The following is a 17851-nucleotide window of genomic DNA, read 5'->3' as shown; positions in this document are numbered from 1 at the left end:
CTAAACAACTACTTACTCATAAAAAGGTACTACTAAAATATTTATTAATTTAAATCTCAGATTTGCTTTATGTTAATTCCTCTCTGTGAGTATACCCTGAAGAAGCAAATAGACATTTGGTTAGTGAAATTAATTGGTTTAAACAATGTTAGCAAACAATAACTAATAAAAGCCAAGTTTTTAAATCAGAAAAGCTACTTACTCTATAGATTCCAGAAATTTCTAATTTGGTTCAGAAGAGGATTTGATTAATACATGACCTTGTTCTCGCCCAATTTCACTCTTCTGCTTTATGTAAACTCATAAGGACTAGTAGGAAATAGTGTGTTATAGTGGATAGTTTGCTATAGGTATCTGAGGGGCTTGGTCAGGTTGTTTTAACAGTTGATTATAATGAGCAAGTTATAACCATATCTGCTATAGCAAAAGTTGACTATAATAAAAATGTCAACAATACTAGTGGCTAAAATATAAGACTTATTATTATGTATGTGACCATAAGTTTTTTTTAATTACTATATATGTTCATATAATAACGCCTACCAGTTTCGCTAGCAACTGTCTAGCTTTCTGAAGGCTTGAACGGTAAACACAAAAAAAAAATGATAAATGCACAAAGTATAAAGAATACAAAACTGTTAGTAACTATAAGGTAGCTAAGTTGATACGTTCGCATGACAATGTCAGCATGTATTGAGAATCTTTAGTCCATGTCCTGAGCATGCGTTATATGAATACTTTAAATACTAGTGGCTATTACTAAGCTATAGCAGACAACCTGTTTTCTTCCTACTTGGCTCACTTTTTTTTTTTTTTTTTGCTTTATAAAAATGATAATAAAGATAAGGGGATCCTGTAGCTATTTTATTAACTGTCACTCTTTAATAATGTATGGTTCATACATTACATTGTTTGCTATAGCAGATCATTTACAAAACAATATATTTTGGGTCTTATGAAGTACTAGACTTAAAAGTGAGAATGAAAAAACAAGCAGCAAGGTGCCAAAAGCAAGATACGGAAACAAAACAGAATCTGGTGTTCTATAGAACAAGCTTGATTCACGACATCGATTATCTCTGATGATGGCAATAATGCATGACTGATGATTTCATCTTTGTTTCATTTCTATTTCATCTTCAAATTTAATTCAGTCTTTTTTTTTTTTTTTAATCAGCTTACAAGAATTATGAAATGTTTACTTGTTACACTAGCCAAGGCTTTATTTTTCTATGGGTGAAAAGTGATCATGCTATCAAGAGAAAACAGGCATTTTTAGATATGCAGCAATGTATTTATTTAATCTATTACCTTACATACATATTAAGCAGAATTAAAAAATAATAATAATAAAAAAGCATGTAATTTATGTTTACAGCTGATTAATGATGCTGGATGCAACACTACAAGTAAGTCCTGTTCCATCTTTTTCGACATTTAATGTTTTCACAACTCCATCTTCTAAAATCATACAGTACCTGTAAAACATTGAATATCAGCAAAAATTTATTCAAATAATCATCTGTAATTTTGGATTATTAGAAATATAACCAATTTTACAATACAAAAAGTTGTATATTTACAATTACAAAAAAAGTCAAATCTGCATTACTTAAAACTTCATTGCTGATCTAGAAATAATGATAGAAATGATCTAGCAAGAAATAATGAGATTTAATATTTACAGAAAACTGAAAAATAGTAATGCACACAATTTTCTTTTTCATATAAACTATAATGTGTAAACTAATAACAGGTTTTAATCAGCAGTTTATGTGCAGTAATGCATGCCAACGCACATAATGGCATTATTTGACCTGCACAATAAAGTTACAAGTTAATTGGATGAGTTTGGTGCTGGTAGCCAAAGATACAAGGAATTATATGATCATTATTCAGAATGAAAAACTGATATTCAATTCTGAAAAGACTATGCCAATACACAGATCAGTGAAATCCAGAGAATGAGAAATTTCATTAACTTTTTTTTTCCAGTACTCCAGGAAATAAATGAAACTAGAGATTTAGCAATGGCAATACATAGAGAATTAAAGTTTAGAAGACATACTGCTAAGGTAGCCCATAAGATTACTTGGCCATTGAGGAGCACACTAACAAGTAGAAATAAGGAAGTTGTTATTCCTCTTTATAAGGCCTTCATACATCCACATCTAGATTACTATACTCAAGTCTAATCTTCTAAGTTTCTTGGGGATGAGAAAGTGGTGGAGAAGATTCAGAGGCAAGCAGAATGTTCCCTATGAAGATAGATTGAGGGTGTGTGGATTGCAGGAGTTGATTGATAGGAGAAAAAGAGGGGATATGATAGAAACAAAAGTTGCTTAAATGGTTTTATAGGATTGATACAGGGGAAATGCTTCAGCACTTGACTGGAGGAGCCAGAACTAGGAATCATCCCTGGAAGTTGAATAAAGGTGTGGTTTGTAGGGATGTAGGAATAAATATTTTGCTTGGAGAGTTGTAAATGAGTGGAATGGACTGTCAAAATCATTTGCAAGTGCTTTATCTGTTAATGGGTTCAAATAGTGGTATGATAGATTGTGTGGATAGTTTGGGTCTCCTGGGATGAGTCTTTGGACTCCATGGAGGTGCCAATACAATACTAACTTAAATAAAGAAATAGTAAGGTTCATTTTGATAGCATGTTGCTTTAAGGTTAGTATTTGCTAACTCAATGCAATACCAATGACAGCATTTCTGCATGAAAAAATATCACCCAGTTTGATCATGCAATCTTGAAAAAGAACTCTAAAATAACTAACCAATTACTTATCACATTGATATCACAAGGATTAAAATAACTTCACAAAATAATGCTAAAACACTGGTTCCTCACTAGTGCTAAATTTTTAATTTCATGTTTAAGAATAGTTTTTGTGGCAATGTTAATATATTACTAGTTTATATTCTTATTTTATAGTATACATTACTAGTAGTGACAGTTTTTAAAAACAGTCAACACTGGACAACAAAAATTGTCCGCTGTGTAAAGACCATGTAAGTAGAATTTAAACAGCAGATTTTGTTTACAGAAAATCTTAATGTTAATTCACTTAATTAAAAAATGAAATAAAATATGTATACAAATATTATGTAGAAAAAATTATGTTTATTAAAAGGATATTCTTGTAAGAAACATAGCAGCTGTAATTTTGCAATTAATAGATGCCTAGCAAAACCATTAGGCCTAAGCATGCTTCATGGTTAAGGTCATTGATATTGTTTAAACAGTTTTTCATTTAGTAAAAAGAATTAGTAAGACTGGAATTGAAATGCCCATGGGCATTTTTTTTTTTCTGCCAAGCACATGAAACAGACAGGAAGTGGAAGAGAAATTTCATTTTGATCATACTGCTGATAAAGGTATTCCTGTCTGCCATTAATGAACTGCTTTTTGCTGTTTGTGATTCCCTGGCTGTCATGTCATCATTCATGCAGTTGCAAATTATGGAGAATAGAAGGAGAGAGACAGTGTAAAAAAGAAACAGATATAGGAAGAATTGTAAATGATTACAGTAAGAAATATTAGGAATGAATGATAACATACACGTTTATTGCCTATTGTTTGTGATTAAAGACAGGAAAGAAAGCCATATACAGGCATATCCGAATCATACAACACATAAGGTTCCAGACTACTGTAATACAGTAAATCACAGTACTCCCCCCCCACTTGTAGATGCATACAATGGTTTACATTTTTAGGTGGTCATGCATAAATGACGTAAATAAAGCATTAATTTACATCATTTACACAAACGAAAAAAAAAAATAATAATAATAATAAAAAAATTTCACAAATGTACAAGTTATTCTGAATAGCATGACTTAAGGTAACATGCTAATTAGTTTGGTCATCAATTTACACCATGAAAAGCTTTCTCATTTTGGCCTTTTGGTATGAGGGAGGCCACATACTACACACACCAGCTATCATACTTATTTTTGAATTCATTCACACTGCTTGCACTCACAACATCCAATGGCATTTCATTCCAATCATGCACCACCCTCTAAGAGAAAAATCTAGCCCTCACCCCTTCATAGCAGCCTTCATTCTCAGCTTCAAAGGATGCCCTCTTGTCTATTCCCCACCCTTCATAAATTGAAAAATTCCATCAATTGAAATCCTGTATGACCCTTTCAGAAATTTGTAAGTCTCGATCATATCACCTCTCTTTCTCCTGTTTGCTAGTGTCTGCAGTCTACAAATTCTCAATCTGTTTTCATAATCATTATTCCATAATCCTAATATCATTTTTAACACTCTCCTTTGTATGCTCTCCAATATATCAGAATCACAATGGAAAGAAGGATGCTAGACCTGTGCACAATAGTTCAAGTAAGGTCTTATCAAGGCCTTGTAAAGAGGCAAAATAACATCCTTATCTTTACATGTGAACGTTCCTTTCAGCATTGCAATTATCTTTTGAGTTGTATTTACAATCTTTGCCACATGCCCCCCTGAACTTCAACTTTCTATCTACTAACACTCCAAGATCCCTAGCCTCATCAGTATCTTCTAGTCTAATCCCACCAATATAATACGATTGGATATCTAATCATACTGAAGTGAATGACTTTACATTTACTGACATTGAACTGACACCTATTTTCCCATGCCCACAATTCCAGTCTATTCAAATCATTTTGCAAGTACTGCATATCAGCAGCATTCCTGATTACTATACCTATCTCTGCATCGGCAAATAAGCGTTATGTCACTTGTTAAATTCTTCCCAATATCATTAATGTACAGATTGAATAACAGTGGACCAAGCATTGATCCTCGTGGTACGCCTCTTGTTACCTTAAACGTTGCAGACTCAGATCCCCCCATATACCACTTTTTGATATCTGTCAGTCAGTCATCCTCTTATCCACGCTAATATTGTATAACCCAAACCCATTTTCTCCAATTTATGCAGCAGTCTGCCATGCTGTATTCTGTCAAAAACCTTAGCAAAATCCACAAGTATCATGGTGTATCCATTCCCCTTGTCTAGCTCAATGGTAACATTGTTATAGAATGTAAGCAAGTCGCTAAAACATGACCTTCCCTTAATAAACCCATTTTACTCATTGCAAAGTAGAGATTCACTGTCAACCCATTTCTGAATGCAGGCCCTAACCAATTTTTCCAAAATCTTCACCACCACTCAGGAGTGGTGGTGAAGATTTTGGATAGTTAGATACATCGGTCTTTGCATCACCCTTGTGCAAGAATTACCATACATTCCTGCAGAATCTTTGCTGTTCTGAGACTCATATTAAACATCCTGGTCAAAGGAATGGCCAGTTCAGCTGAACACTCTTTTAACAGACGTGCTGATATTCCATCAGTCCCTATTGCTGAATTCTTATTCAGTTTGTGCAACAGCTCTAATACCTCAGCCTCACACACCTGCGTTTCTTCATCTGGTGAAGAGGTAACAGTAAGCTCGATGTTGCGTTCACCAGGTTGATAGCTTTTAACGAAATGGGCACTCATTAACTGAACAACCTCTTCTGCATCTGTAACCCTCACGCCATCTGGATTTAGAAGAGTTATTCTTTCATATTCATTCTTTCTTTTATTTGCGGCATATCGATAGAATTCTTGTGTGTTGTCTTTTGCACGCAGAGTCAGTTTCTTTTCATACTCAGACTTTGTTTTCCGTACAACAATAAAACAATATTATTATACAGGCAATCACACTGGTTCTCATATCATCTTCAAACAACCTCAAGGAGAGTACAGGATTAAGTTTGCATTACTTTCCTGTCAACAATAAAATAAAACAAGAGTTATAAACAATTTATGCAGCAGTCACGAAACTGCATATCAGTTGATTCACAGAAGCAGATGTCACTAAAACTGTCACATGAGCACTGGTCATAATTGAAAAGCATCATATGAGCGGATTGTGTATATGTGTGTATATATACATTAATATATATATATATATATATATATATATATTAATGTAATATATATAATAAATTATTAATGTTTTAATACTTGCTTAAATTGGAAAGTGAATATACTTACAAGTAAAACCTAGCTGAAGATACAGGTATCAGTTGTCATTTTTTGTAGTACAAAAACATCTGCTGTTTTTCTTGGAATACTTCAATAATTTCAGATTACTCAGGAACTGCAGTAAGAAGTGTGTACTTTCACGTTCAAGAACCAAAGTCAGTCTATTGACAATTTGGTGCATGTTAAATGTGCTGAATACTTTGCAACTCTGCATCAAAACAGAAACTGATCGCAATGTTCTGAGATTCTGAGTGTGTGCAAGTAAGTAGAGAGGTTATTATTCCATACAGTTTTAATATAATTATTTTATATACTGTGTTATATAAAACACATTTGTTAATAATAATAATATTATGTGATGTCTCCAAGGGCTCATTGTGGGAGGGTGCACTACTCCACTGCAACTCACTATTTTCTTTACTTAATCCTACAACTACATAACACTGCTACCATCAACACCATCGATTCTCCCCCCCCTCCCTCCACATACTACTCAATAGTATATTTGTCTGTAAATTATGTGGTCTCTTGGTTGATTTGGCTATATACAGATAAAAAAAACCAAATTTCCAAAAGGAAAAACCCTGCTATCTCCATATGATACCAACTAACTTACCTTCAACTGAAAAAGCCCACGTAAAGATGCATCTTGTCACAAAGAATCAAACCTAGGTCTTTTCCAATCAAAGGGTGCAATGTCCCATTGTTTTTTCAATTGCGCTATAGAGGTGCTTAAAATACAAAAATTTAGTTTGAAATTCATTTAAATGACTAAAAACTTAGTATAGTCTGGTTCCCATCTGCCATATGGCCGGGGGAGGGTAGCTATATGCTACCATTCTAGGGAGAGATGATTATGAGCAAGGTGGTTTCCCGTTGCCGTAAGTATTTATGACTGTAACCTGTGTATTCACGGGGCCGGTTTGCCTGCTTGCGGGATGAAAAACCCCAGATAAACTGGCGGAAAAAACCCTGCTGCCCACGCCCAAGACCGGCTAACTTGGCTATGGCTGAGGAAGATCCTTAAGCTCCTCACGTCGTGGATGGGAATAGAACCTAGGACACTCCTTTAGTATAGTGAAACAGCAAATATATAGGCCTACAGATAGAACCACCTGTTTAATTAGAGAGGGGGGGGGAATATTTATATAACACAGAAAAGGCTTATACATTGGTTATTTATAACTGTACTTTAGGAAATAACATATACCGAATATTAATTACAACTTTAATTAATCAAATAACCATCATTGGGGAACATAATACAATATGATAAGATATATACACAGATGCTAACACTAGATAAAAGTTGCACCAAACTCCTAAATAGTGCCCTCTAGTTGGGGTAAAATGGGTGACTGTTGGGCTGAAGATGAGAGCTTCCCAAATTTCGGGAAGTTTCATGCACCCAAATTTGTTGAGGTTAGAGAAGGTTCTTAAGGCTGAGACAGATTCCAGGAATAGCCTCTCATATTTGTATTTGCTGCAGTGGGTACGGAGTGGTCTTAGTGATGGAACTGGATGTAGTAAATGTGTTTGAAATTTTGATGTTCGGATGTAGTAGGAGAGTTTCCAACTGCAAGGAACCTGGTACAGACCTGGTAGGTCTAAGGTGTGTGACTGGTCTTGAGTAGAGTGGATAAGGAATGCCAATTTCTTATCTGATTTGTAAGTGGTTGTATTTCTGTAAGATTTTTGTTAATATTTCTGATGTTCCCAAGATATATAGAATCGTGATAGATTTTGTGTAGTCTCTGTTCTGGAGGGAGTACAGTTATGGGTTTTTAATATTTTTAGAAATGGTAGGGATTGTACCCATTGGCTAAGAAAGTGTAAAGAATGTAGTCAAGTTCAGTGAATAGGGCACTTATCAGAACTGATTAATTTTGCCCTATTATATAGTATTTTTATAATCCCATATTGTTTGAGGGGAGGCAGTGCAACTGCTGGTGAATAGATCTACCAGTGTGCATGTTGGGGATGGTGGTTTCACCATAAACCCTGGCTATTTTGTTTGGCAAGGAAAATTCTACTTTGAAATCTGTGGACAGCCATGGGCTTCCCACTGGCCAACTACTTCATGGAGACCTTTGACAGAGCCTTAAACTCTATTCCACATAAACCTATTGTTTGGCTACATTATGTAGATGATGTGTTTGCCCTTTGGCCACATGACCCGGAGGCTCTCAACATTTTCTTTACATATCTAAACAACCAACATCCTAGGATCCAGTTCACCTTAGAAAAGGAAAACAACAACAATCTTCTCACTTACCTGGGAGGTGGGTAGCGATCGAGTCGCGATGTTATTACTTCACATATAAACTTTATTTGCAATTGGATAATTTCTTGGCATATTTAATTTATAGCATAACCAAGCAAAAAAAACTATCAACCCTTTCTAGACACTTTGATTACACCAGCTTGACTGATCCCTGATATTCTCCATCTACAGAAAACCAAAATTTGGAAAGCTCTCGTCCTCAAGTCCAACAGCCATGACCACCTATTTTAGCCTACTAGAGGACACTATTCAGGACTTCAGGTGCAACTTTGGTTGTCTTGCTTCAGCCTCATTTACCCACTGTTAGTGCCTGCATGCACACATTTTAATGTACTGTGTTCCCTAATGATAGCAATTTGACTTTGCAAAATATTGGAAGTATTAAAGTTATTAGAATTAATGTTCAGTATAAGTTGCAATTTCCTCAAAAAACAGTTATAACTGCATCTTGTTCTTCCTCAGTCTTTTTCTTGCCATTAACACTTGTTTTGCTTATCTTGCATCTTCACTCTGCTCACACATTGCTGAATGCTAAGAATATCAAATTCCTTCCTAATATTTTCCTAATAATTCTGCTTTTGGTGCCATCTGTTTGCTCACATAATTTTCCTCAGATCTTTCACATTTGTGATCAAAGGCTAGAGATCAATTTTTCGGTTTCTAATCCTAAAGACAAAGAGCACATTTCTTCAAGTATGGTTTTGGATAGACTCTCTTCTATTCTGAAACCAGAGCTAGTTCATAGGAACCAGATCCAAATGTTACATAAAAATAATTTTATTTGAAACAATTTTTTTCCTTCTATGATAATTTCACCCACAAGACAATGGATACTTGCATTAAAATAATGGGCAAGCTGAAGATCAGATAATCTTTGAACCATTTTTAGACAGTAAAGCAAGGTGATTAAAATAATTTTATCATCTGAAGAAAGCTGTGCAAGTCTTAATTCATGGGCGCAACTTCATATTAAACACTGCCAGTTTATTTTGAGAGGATGTTATCAATGCTCCCCATCAATTTTAATTAAGCTTTCTCTCCTTTCTCATTATATAAAGCAATATTTTTAATTTCAATAGCTACTCATCTAGCTGTAGTAATGTGTCTTATTTAAACTAGTTGGACTTACTTATCAGTCCCTATATATACTAATACCAGTGTTAATAAACTGGTTAATTCACTTCAAGTTTTTCCATTTCAAATTTATCATTATGTCTAAATCAAGTACAAGTTTCTGTATATCAAAAAAAGCTCTCCTTTTTCTAACTTTTCTCATCCACTTCCTCACTGACCAGTCCCACTGCAAATTCATTCAAATGCAATCTATTCTTACAATGCAAGATCTTTTATCCAAATTCATTTTACACACCTGAATATTGAACACCATATGCAACCTGTGTAATAAGTCATTTGCTGCATTGGCCCTTATTCTCAAATGACTATCAGCTGTGACGACAAACTTTTTTTGTGTGTGCGCACGCGCATGTGTCCTTTCATGTTTTCGATTATGCTGTACTTACTTTCTCCCCTTTCAAGTCATTTCATCTTCTTCATTCATCCTGTCTACTCTTAAACTTCTTTCATAAGTACTTTCTGAGAATTAAAGCCTGCAATTATTTAAATCAAATGCCAGTCCATTCATAATGATACTAATGTATTATGGATTGTTACAAACTTTTTTTAAAAAAAATTTAAGAATGCAACAAAATGCACTTTCATGCTACTTGCTTGATAATTACTATATCTTCTTGAGAAAAAAAAATGTATAAAAATACAAATTATTACATATTAACCATATATGCACAGCACATACAATGAATCTGCATCTATTTTTGTTCATTTACTATCAATCTCCTGAAATGAGTTTTATAACTCTGTGCCCTGGTGGGATTTAAATCTACTTACTAGTCTTACTTACTAGGAGTAGTAAGTAAATCTACTTTAAGATTTACTTACTACTCCATCAAAGCTAACTCAACTGAGCAGCTGAACCATTGCTGAAGTTCAGAGTCAAGATTTAAAAGAAACTTGTAATCAACATTTAATATGCACTTGCTGAATATTACAATACCTTTTTGATCGAATGCTTCCAAGTATGCTTGTAAGATCCAGATCCATTCCTATTGTCTACAGAAAAAAAAAAAAGGGAATTAGTTTAAAACAAAATTGATAACACCATGGTTTTCAAAGTTTTTTTTTTTCCTATTCTTCATGTTCCTTTAGAGTTTATCTGCCTTACTTATAAATATGTAAAAGACAGCTACAATTTTGAATTACCATGTTACCAAGTGTTTTTCTATATAACAGTTTGAATGGATGCAAAAGACAAAATATATAAAAGACAAAAGAAATAAGGGAAAAACAAGAAATACAACACTACTGTTGTATATTATTTATGTCAGTTATGCAAAATTAAAAATGAAGAAATTCCTCATGAAGATGATAACTCATAATAGCATTCATATTTTAATATAACCATTAGTTCACTGATTGCTGAAAATTACATTGGACAAGAGATCTTACTTGTTTGCTCCTTTCTCCAAGTAAACATAAGTAGCCTAGCTGTATATTCAAACTGTTTGCTTACACTCTACTCTAATAAAGGATTAAACAAGAATATAATCTCTTGTCGAATATAATTTATTTCATAACCAACTGGAGAAACTCTCTATCACTGTGTTTTGAATACAGAAGTTGTTTTTCAATCAGGAATTGAAAAAGAAAATTCTGAAACATGAACAAATTTCTAGAAATTTTCAGTAATTTTTAAACTGACAATAATATTATTAATATATTATTAATATAACTAGAAAAATATAAATGAAATTTGAAAAGCCAATACCAAATGAATGAATACCAATGAAAGACGACTCTAGCAAGTAAAACATTATAATTTCAAGGATTTAGGGCTTATTATAGCCTGTTTTTCAGAAGCCACTGAAAAACTGTCTTTTTCTGGATGGTTTATACTAAAGAACTTGTTTGAGCAATCTTGCCATTTGTATTAATTCAAAATGCTCATCCAAATGAGTTTATATATATTTCTTTATAACTGGTTCTTGGTTACTATTTTACTTTAAGCTGGACCTTGACCTTGAAAAGCCATTGCTTTTGGTTCTTCTGTTGAGATTATCATTCTGAACACTAAAGATTTTTATTTTATTTTTTAGAATAGCTTTCTATGACTGCCTTTGGAGAGGATTATTTCTAAGATACTTTTTTTCAAAAAAAGGCAACGAGTAGTAGTAGAATATGCAAGCCGTTAAGGGAAAAAAAAAAAATTTAAACTACCGTATTTACCAGCGTATAAGACGCACCCCCTTTTTTCTACACATTTTTTTGGAAAAAAACTTTATCACTGAATATTATAATGAATTTATAGTATTTCAAATATAAAGTAATAAGTAGGTCTACTTTCAACTAATACCTAATGTAACTAGGTATCTGTTGAAAGAGTGCTAGGAAAGAGTACCCACCTTTTAATCTTCTTTGTCAAAACTCAGAAATTCATCTCCAGAGCTAAATGAAGAGACACTTGAAACCTCTTCTAAATCAGAATCTTAGTCCTCATACAACAAATTGTCCTCTGTACCATCCAGTGCATTACTAATGGCACACTTCTTAAATGATTTAAAACCACTGTCTCAGTTTTTACAGCATCCCATGAAGCTTTGACCCACTCACACACTTGCAAAAAGCTAGGCTTCTTCCTGATAGCGTAACCTCAAAATCTGAAGACTGCATCCAGCTGTTCCACTTCTCCTTCAAAAATCCCTTAAATGGTTTATTAATACAAACATCTAAAGGTTGAAGCTAACTAGTCAGACGTCCTGGAATTACAGCTAACTGAGTTTTCAATTCCTTGAGTTTATTTTTAGCATTTTCTGTTCTGTGAGAATGAAACTGATCCCATACTAGCAGGGCAGACTTCTTCAACAGTCTGCCAGGGGCACCTAGACCAAATTTTATCTATTCATAACTTAAGTCAGCGGAACCTTGTCCACGTTTCCTATTTGCACAAGTTCAAAACTTTCTCGTTTCCTTACGTTATTGACAAATCAATGAAATTCAATAATTTTTTCTTCAATTCCTTGAGTTTATTTTTAGCATTTTCTGTTCTGTGAGAATGAAACTGATCCCATACTAGCAGGGCAGACTTCTTCAACAGTCCGCCAGGGGCACCTAGACCAAATTTTATCTATTCATAACTTAAGTCAGCGGAACCTTGTCCACGTTTCCTATTTGCACAAGTTCAAAACTTTCTCGTTTCCTTACGTTATTGACGAATCAATGAAATTCAATAATTTTTTCTTCATATTCAGCTGGCATCTTTTGTGATATTTTTGTTTTAGTCCATACATAGCTGGTTTCTCTTCATAAATCTTGAACACCATGATGTTGATCCACTAAAGTTGGCGATCCCGCTGTTAGTAGCTATCGCTTTCACTTGATGAATAATCATTTTTGTAGACACTGAAAGTCCTGCTTTTCTGTGGTCTAAAATCCAAGTATTCAGTTCTGCCTCAAGTTCTGGCTATTTTGCAATTCCACTTCGTAGGTTATGTTTACTATGAGTTGGTTTTTTTAAATCCTCTTCCTGATTCTGCCAAGTTCTTATCATTTTCTCAGTTGGGGGGGGGGGGCCCAAAATGCCTCTCTGCAGCCCTGTTTCCATGTTCTTTACCATACGCAATCCACGTAGCTTGTATGCAATATTGTAGCAATGCTGACATTTTTCAGCCACAATTTGCCAAGAAATTTAGAGAAAATTTATGACAGAAATTTATCACTGTTCACAACAACTGTGACAACATATGCATCCACTGAACTCTACGTAACTGGAATGTTCTCACACACCGCAATGAAGCAAGAAAGAAATCGCGTAACTCGGAACAGAGAAATGAAAGTAATAAAAAACTGAGTATCGGCATATAAGACACACTCTGTTTTTCAGACCTATTTTCAAAGAAAAAAGTGCGTCTTATATGCCGACAAATACGATACTTTCTTTTTCATAAAAAAGAGTATAAAAAAGAGGAAAATATAACAATGAAGTATATTTGTAAAACTTGGAATAATTTTGGTAAACATGTGGAAAAGATTACTAACTATTATAATAACAGAATTAACTCACGTAAATTATTCTTTATTCGTAGAATTTTCGCCTGAGTATCACAGGCATCATCAGTATAGGTACAAGGCTAATTAAACAATGTTTGTTTAATTCTACAAATAAAGAATAATTTACGCGAGTTAATTCAGTTATTATAATAGTTAGTAATATATCTACTCACGGTATTTCCTTACTGAAACTTATATGGAAAAGGTATTGGTAGGAATAAAACTAAAGAAACAGTCTAGTTTTAGAGGTACCTGCCTCAGTGGACAGAAGAGTATTATTTTATTTCTTTTCTCAAAACAAGAAGTGATAGATATTGAATACTTCCTTGCAAAATATCTTATGAAAACTTTCAAACCAGTGGAAAATTAGATTTTTTTTTTTTTGGTGGGGGGTACTGAGATGGCAAAGTCAGAGTTGGATGTACCTGCAGTGGAAGAGAAGATAAGCTTTCTTTATTTAGTATAGTTAAATATAGTTTATACTTGTAGTATCATGTAAGTAAATTAGCTTACAGTAGAGCACATAAAATAGCATTTAGCATTTAGTTGTAGTAGTTCCTCTGCACTAAGTTAATGATGGCAGCAGCTGCAGCTCCAATTACAAATGGTATATCACCAAGTCATCCCCCATTCAAGGACTCTATTTTGCATAACATAATACAGGATTTTGAGGCATGTATGTGTCCCAGCAGTTGGATATGTGGTGAGTGAGAGAAAGGGAGGGGAATGCATATGTGCATAAAATGTAGGCAATGAAAGGAATTCAGCGAGTAAGATATTACGATAACCGACCTCATTGCGTCAGAATCTCGAGAGATGAGTAGTGTGATAGGTGAGAATAACGAATGAAATATGAATGAAAAAATAAGAGTGGGGAGTGTAGAAGACTTGAATGATTGCGAAGTTTTCGGAGATGGTCTTGATTGGGAGGATGAATGACAAGTAAGAGTGACTAACTTACAGAGAGAAATAGATGAAAGTTGAAAGAGGAGGAGAATGTCTCAGGAATGAGATGAGAAGTATGAAAGATGAGTAGACGAATGGAGGAGATGAATGCAAGGCGAATCAGAGGAAGAGTGAGAGAGAGAGATGGGAATGACAGAAGAGGAGAGAATAGAAACAGTAGAAGAGAGGGAATGAGAGAGGTATGGGAATGATAGAAGAGGGGGAAGAGAGAGAAAATGGAAACAGTCAGAGAGGAAATGAGAAGAATGCGAGGGAGTGCTGGAACCAGGGATAGAGTGATGACAGAAGAGACCCTTGTATAACTGGGTGATGTTCTGATAGGAATGATATCTGAACATGCTGTATCATCACCACACACATTATAGCCAATATAAAATACAATTTGATTGGCTACACCTCATATTGCCAGCCCATCTTCATTTGTGCAGCATCTAAATAGATATCTATTTAGATATCCATTTAGATGTTGGATATTCAACGTCTAATGTTTGCTGATCATTGCTGATCCCAACTCTCACTCTAATATGAAAGGCATTAATATGGAGTTGTTTCTTTTGCTGCTATAACAGCCTTCAATGATCGGGAAAAGCATTCCACTAGATTTCGGTATGATGCTATAGTAATTCCCTTCTATTCTCCCAGAAGAGCATTAGCAAGATCAAACGTTGATGTCAAGCCTGGCTTGCAATCAGCATTCCAATTTATACCACAGATGTTTAATGGGATTGAGATCATGTGTAGGCCAGTCAAGTTCAATACCCATCTCATGAATTCATTCCTGCAAAGATCTCTTTGTGGGTGGATACAATGTCATGTTGATATAGGAAAGGGCCTTCGCCAAACCATTACCATAAAGTTGGAAGCACAGAATGTCATTATAGACTGCAGCATCAAGATTCCCCATTACTGAAACTAAGGGGGCTCAAGCCTGAACAATGAAAAACAGCCCAAGACCATGATACCTCACCATCACAAAATGGCAAAACACATTTAGACAGGCAGCATTCTCCTAGCATCTGTCAAACTTAGACTCATCCACTGGACTGCCAGGTGGTAGTGAAGCATGATAATCATCTGCAGAGTCTAATAGTGGAGAGTTTTACACCACTCCACCCTATGCTTGGCAGTGCTCTTACTGATGTTAGACGTGTGGAGTTGCATGGCTATGAAAACCAACGTTCAACTTCTGACAAATGCTTATGGTGCTGGCGTTGCTCACAGAGACATTTTGAAACCGAGAGCAAGCAATTTTTTTGTACCATACACTTCAGAACTCAGTGCTCCCACTGTGTGATTTTATATTACCTACAAGGTCGTGATTGTGCTGTTGTTATATCTAGGTATTTCTACTTCAAATTAACATGATTTACAGTTGATCAGCAACTGCAAGAAGGCAAAAATTTCTGGAACTGAGTTCTTGCAAAGGTGACATCCTATGATAGTGCAACATCAAAAGTCAGCGAGCTCTCTAGTATACAGTCCATTTTGTTGTTAATGCTTGTCTACGAAGACTGCAAGACAGTGCATTTCCTTTTATACCTGTATGAGCCATTGTTGTGATGCACAGTATGGCGCAAAAACGTACTGAATAACTACAAGGATATATGTTATGGAGTAAATGGGTTCATTAACACAGAAATATATGTTTACGCCTGATGATATGTACACCCACAATGATTGGTGGAATCTTTGTCAAATTAAACATTAATGATGGCAGATTATGTGCTCGAAATGGATGCCTTGTCTTTCAAGAAAGGTTTCGTAGTGCATCTGAAGGTTCTCTATTATTGGAGAATAAGGGTCGGGACATGGTCGGGATAAAATTACATGGATATATCATGTAATTTTATCCCTTAGTTCATCAAGGTCTGAAGGAGAGTCATAGTAGAATACCCATTCCTTTAACATATCGCAAACGAAGGCATCAAGTGATGAGATATATGCAACATAGGATGGATATTAATCCGGAATCCAGCACAAGATCTTGTCTATACAAGAGTTTGATGAAAGACTAATGCTGCAAAATATTGCATTTTACCCTTATGAAATTTGCTTCAGACCTGACGATTTTCTTGCACTTGTTTCAGTCTGTGGTTTAGGCTAATTGAGAAGCTGAAGTTTTTTAAATCTTGAACTACAGTGGTACAATTTTAGAGAACTAGGACAGGAATCAAAAAAATAAGTCCTAAAAAAATAAGCCCTTCATTCCCTACTGGAATGAAGGTCCTCATTCCAGTAAGGATATTGTCAGTTATTTTTGTTGAAGCAAGTATTTGGATTAAGGGAGCAGTAATTAGACCATGGAAAAGAGGTGTAGAAATCCTGGAGGTCAGCTGTAACCAGTGGTGAGCTATGGAAATTTTAACAAAGGGCTCGCATCAGTGAACAAAAAAAAGCCGCATTTCATACAAAAACTTTTATTAATACAGCTTGTGTACAAATAGCAATCAACAAGTATGAGGGGACAATCAACCTGTAAAGGCTATCATTTTTAAAGAAATATTTCATGATCTAAACATGAAATATTTGCACACAATCATCTGTGTTAATTTATCTTACATAAGAAAAACATTTTTTTACTATCAAAATATAATAAGAATAAAATCTTTTATAATTGCACATATGAAAGTCCACATTTTTATAAACAAAATAAATTTCTTTTGTTTGCGATAGAAGAAATTTTTATGAAAAACAATCTATAAATAATAAATAAATATCATCTAAATACAATAATATTGAAGTGTTATAGTTCTCTTTTGTTTTTATACTTCAAGTGATAATCAACGGTACAAATCAAGGGGCATTATTTCATAGTCCTATTTATTTATATGCAATTACCAAAAGCGAATTCTTATTTGTAAAATGGTAGTAACAGTAACTATAATATTTTATTTAATAAAATCACTTTGTTAGGTTACAGTATGAGTTTGTCGCTTAATATATTTCAAAAAAATGTTTTTTTTTGGAAAAATAAAAAAGTAAACAAGAAGAACAAGGGGCTTGCAAATTTGAGAAAAATTTAACAAAAGGCTCTGGCAAGCCCCTTTATAGCTCACCACTGATTGTAACTATTGTAGTTCCATAGAATACAAGGCTGAGATTGTGTGGGCAGATGTCAATCTGTGGAAAAGGAAACAACATTACTGTTAGTCAGAGCAGAGCAATGTGTGTTTGGATGGAAAGCTGGTTAAAAAATCCAGAGTGTTGGAAAAATAATGATGATTATCTGTTATTCTGGTTGGTAACTATGTATTTGATCATGACTGATTGGAAATGATTCAACTTCTCTTCAGTCTTAATCTGTGCTGTTAAAGAAGAGGAACTAGTTTGTGTTATGAATATTCAAGTTTTCTAGCAAGATAATCCCACAGTTTGGGTAATTAGTCTGTAGAAAATTATTACAGATAAGTATCAACAAGGAAAGCATGGCTGTCTGA

At 34.4% G+C, this 17851-nt stretch overlaps 1 protein-coding gene across 1 annotated transcript in view; it reads right to left on the bottom strand.

Moving 5' to 3' along the window:
• Positions 1–1278: 1278 nt before the first annotated feature.
• The window catches only part of Prx5 (Peroxiredoxin 5), an 85235-nt gene continuing 68662 nt past the window's right edge, over positions 1279–17851 (bottom strand). Inside the window, exons 5-6 of the mRNA XM_090407480.1 lie at positions 10399–10454; positions 1279–1478 (exon numbers count right to left, since the gene is read on the bottom strand). Of these exons, the coding sequence (XP_090263606.1) occupies positions 1373–1478; positions 10399–10454 (162 nt within the window). The 3' untranslated portion in view covers positions 1279–1372. The remainder of the gene's footprint in view (positions 1479–10398; positions 10455–17851) is intronic.

The sequence above is a fragment of the Typopeltis vanoorti genome, chromosome 17 (assembly GCF_054136105.1).
Source record: "Typopeltis vanoorti isolate ZY-2024b chromosome 17, IOZ_Tvanoo_1.0, whole genome shotgun sequence".
In the NCBI taxonomy this organism is placed as follows: Eukaryota; Metazoa; Arthropoda; class Arachnida; order Uropygi; family Thelyphonidae; genus Typopeltis; species Typopeltis vanoorti.
Note: the sequence above shows the minus strand (reverse complement) of the source record. Positions and strands in the feature narration are given on the sequence as shown.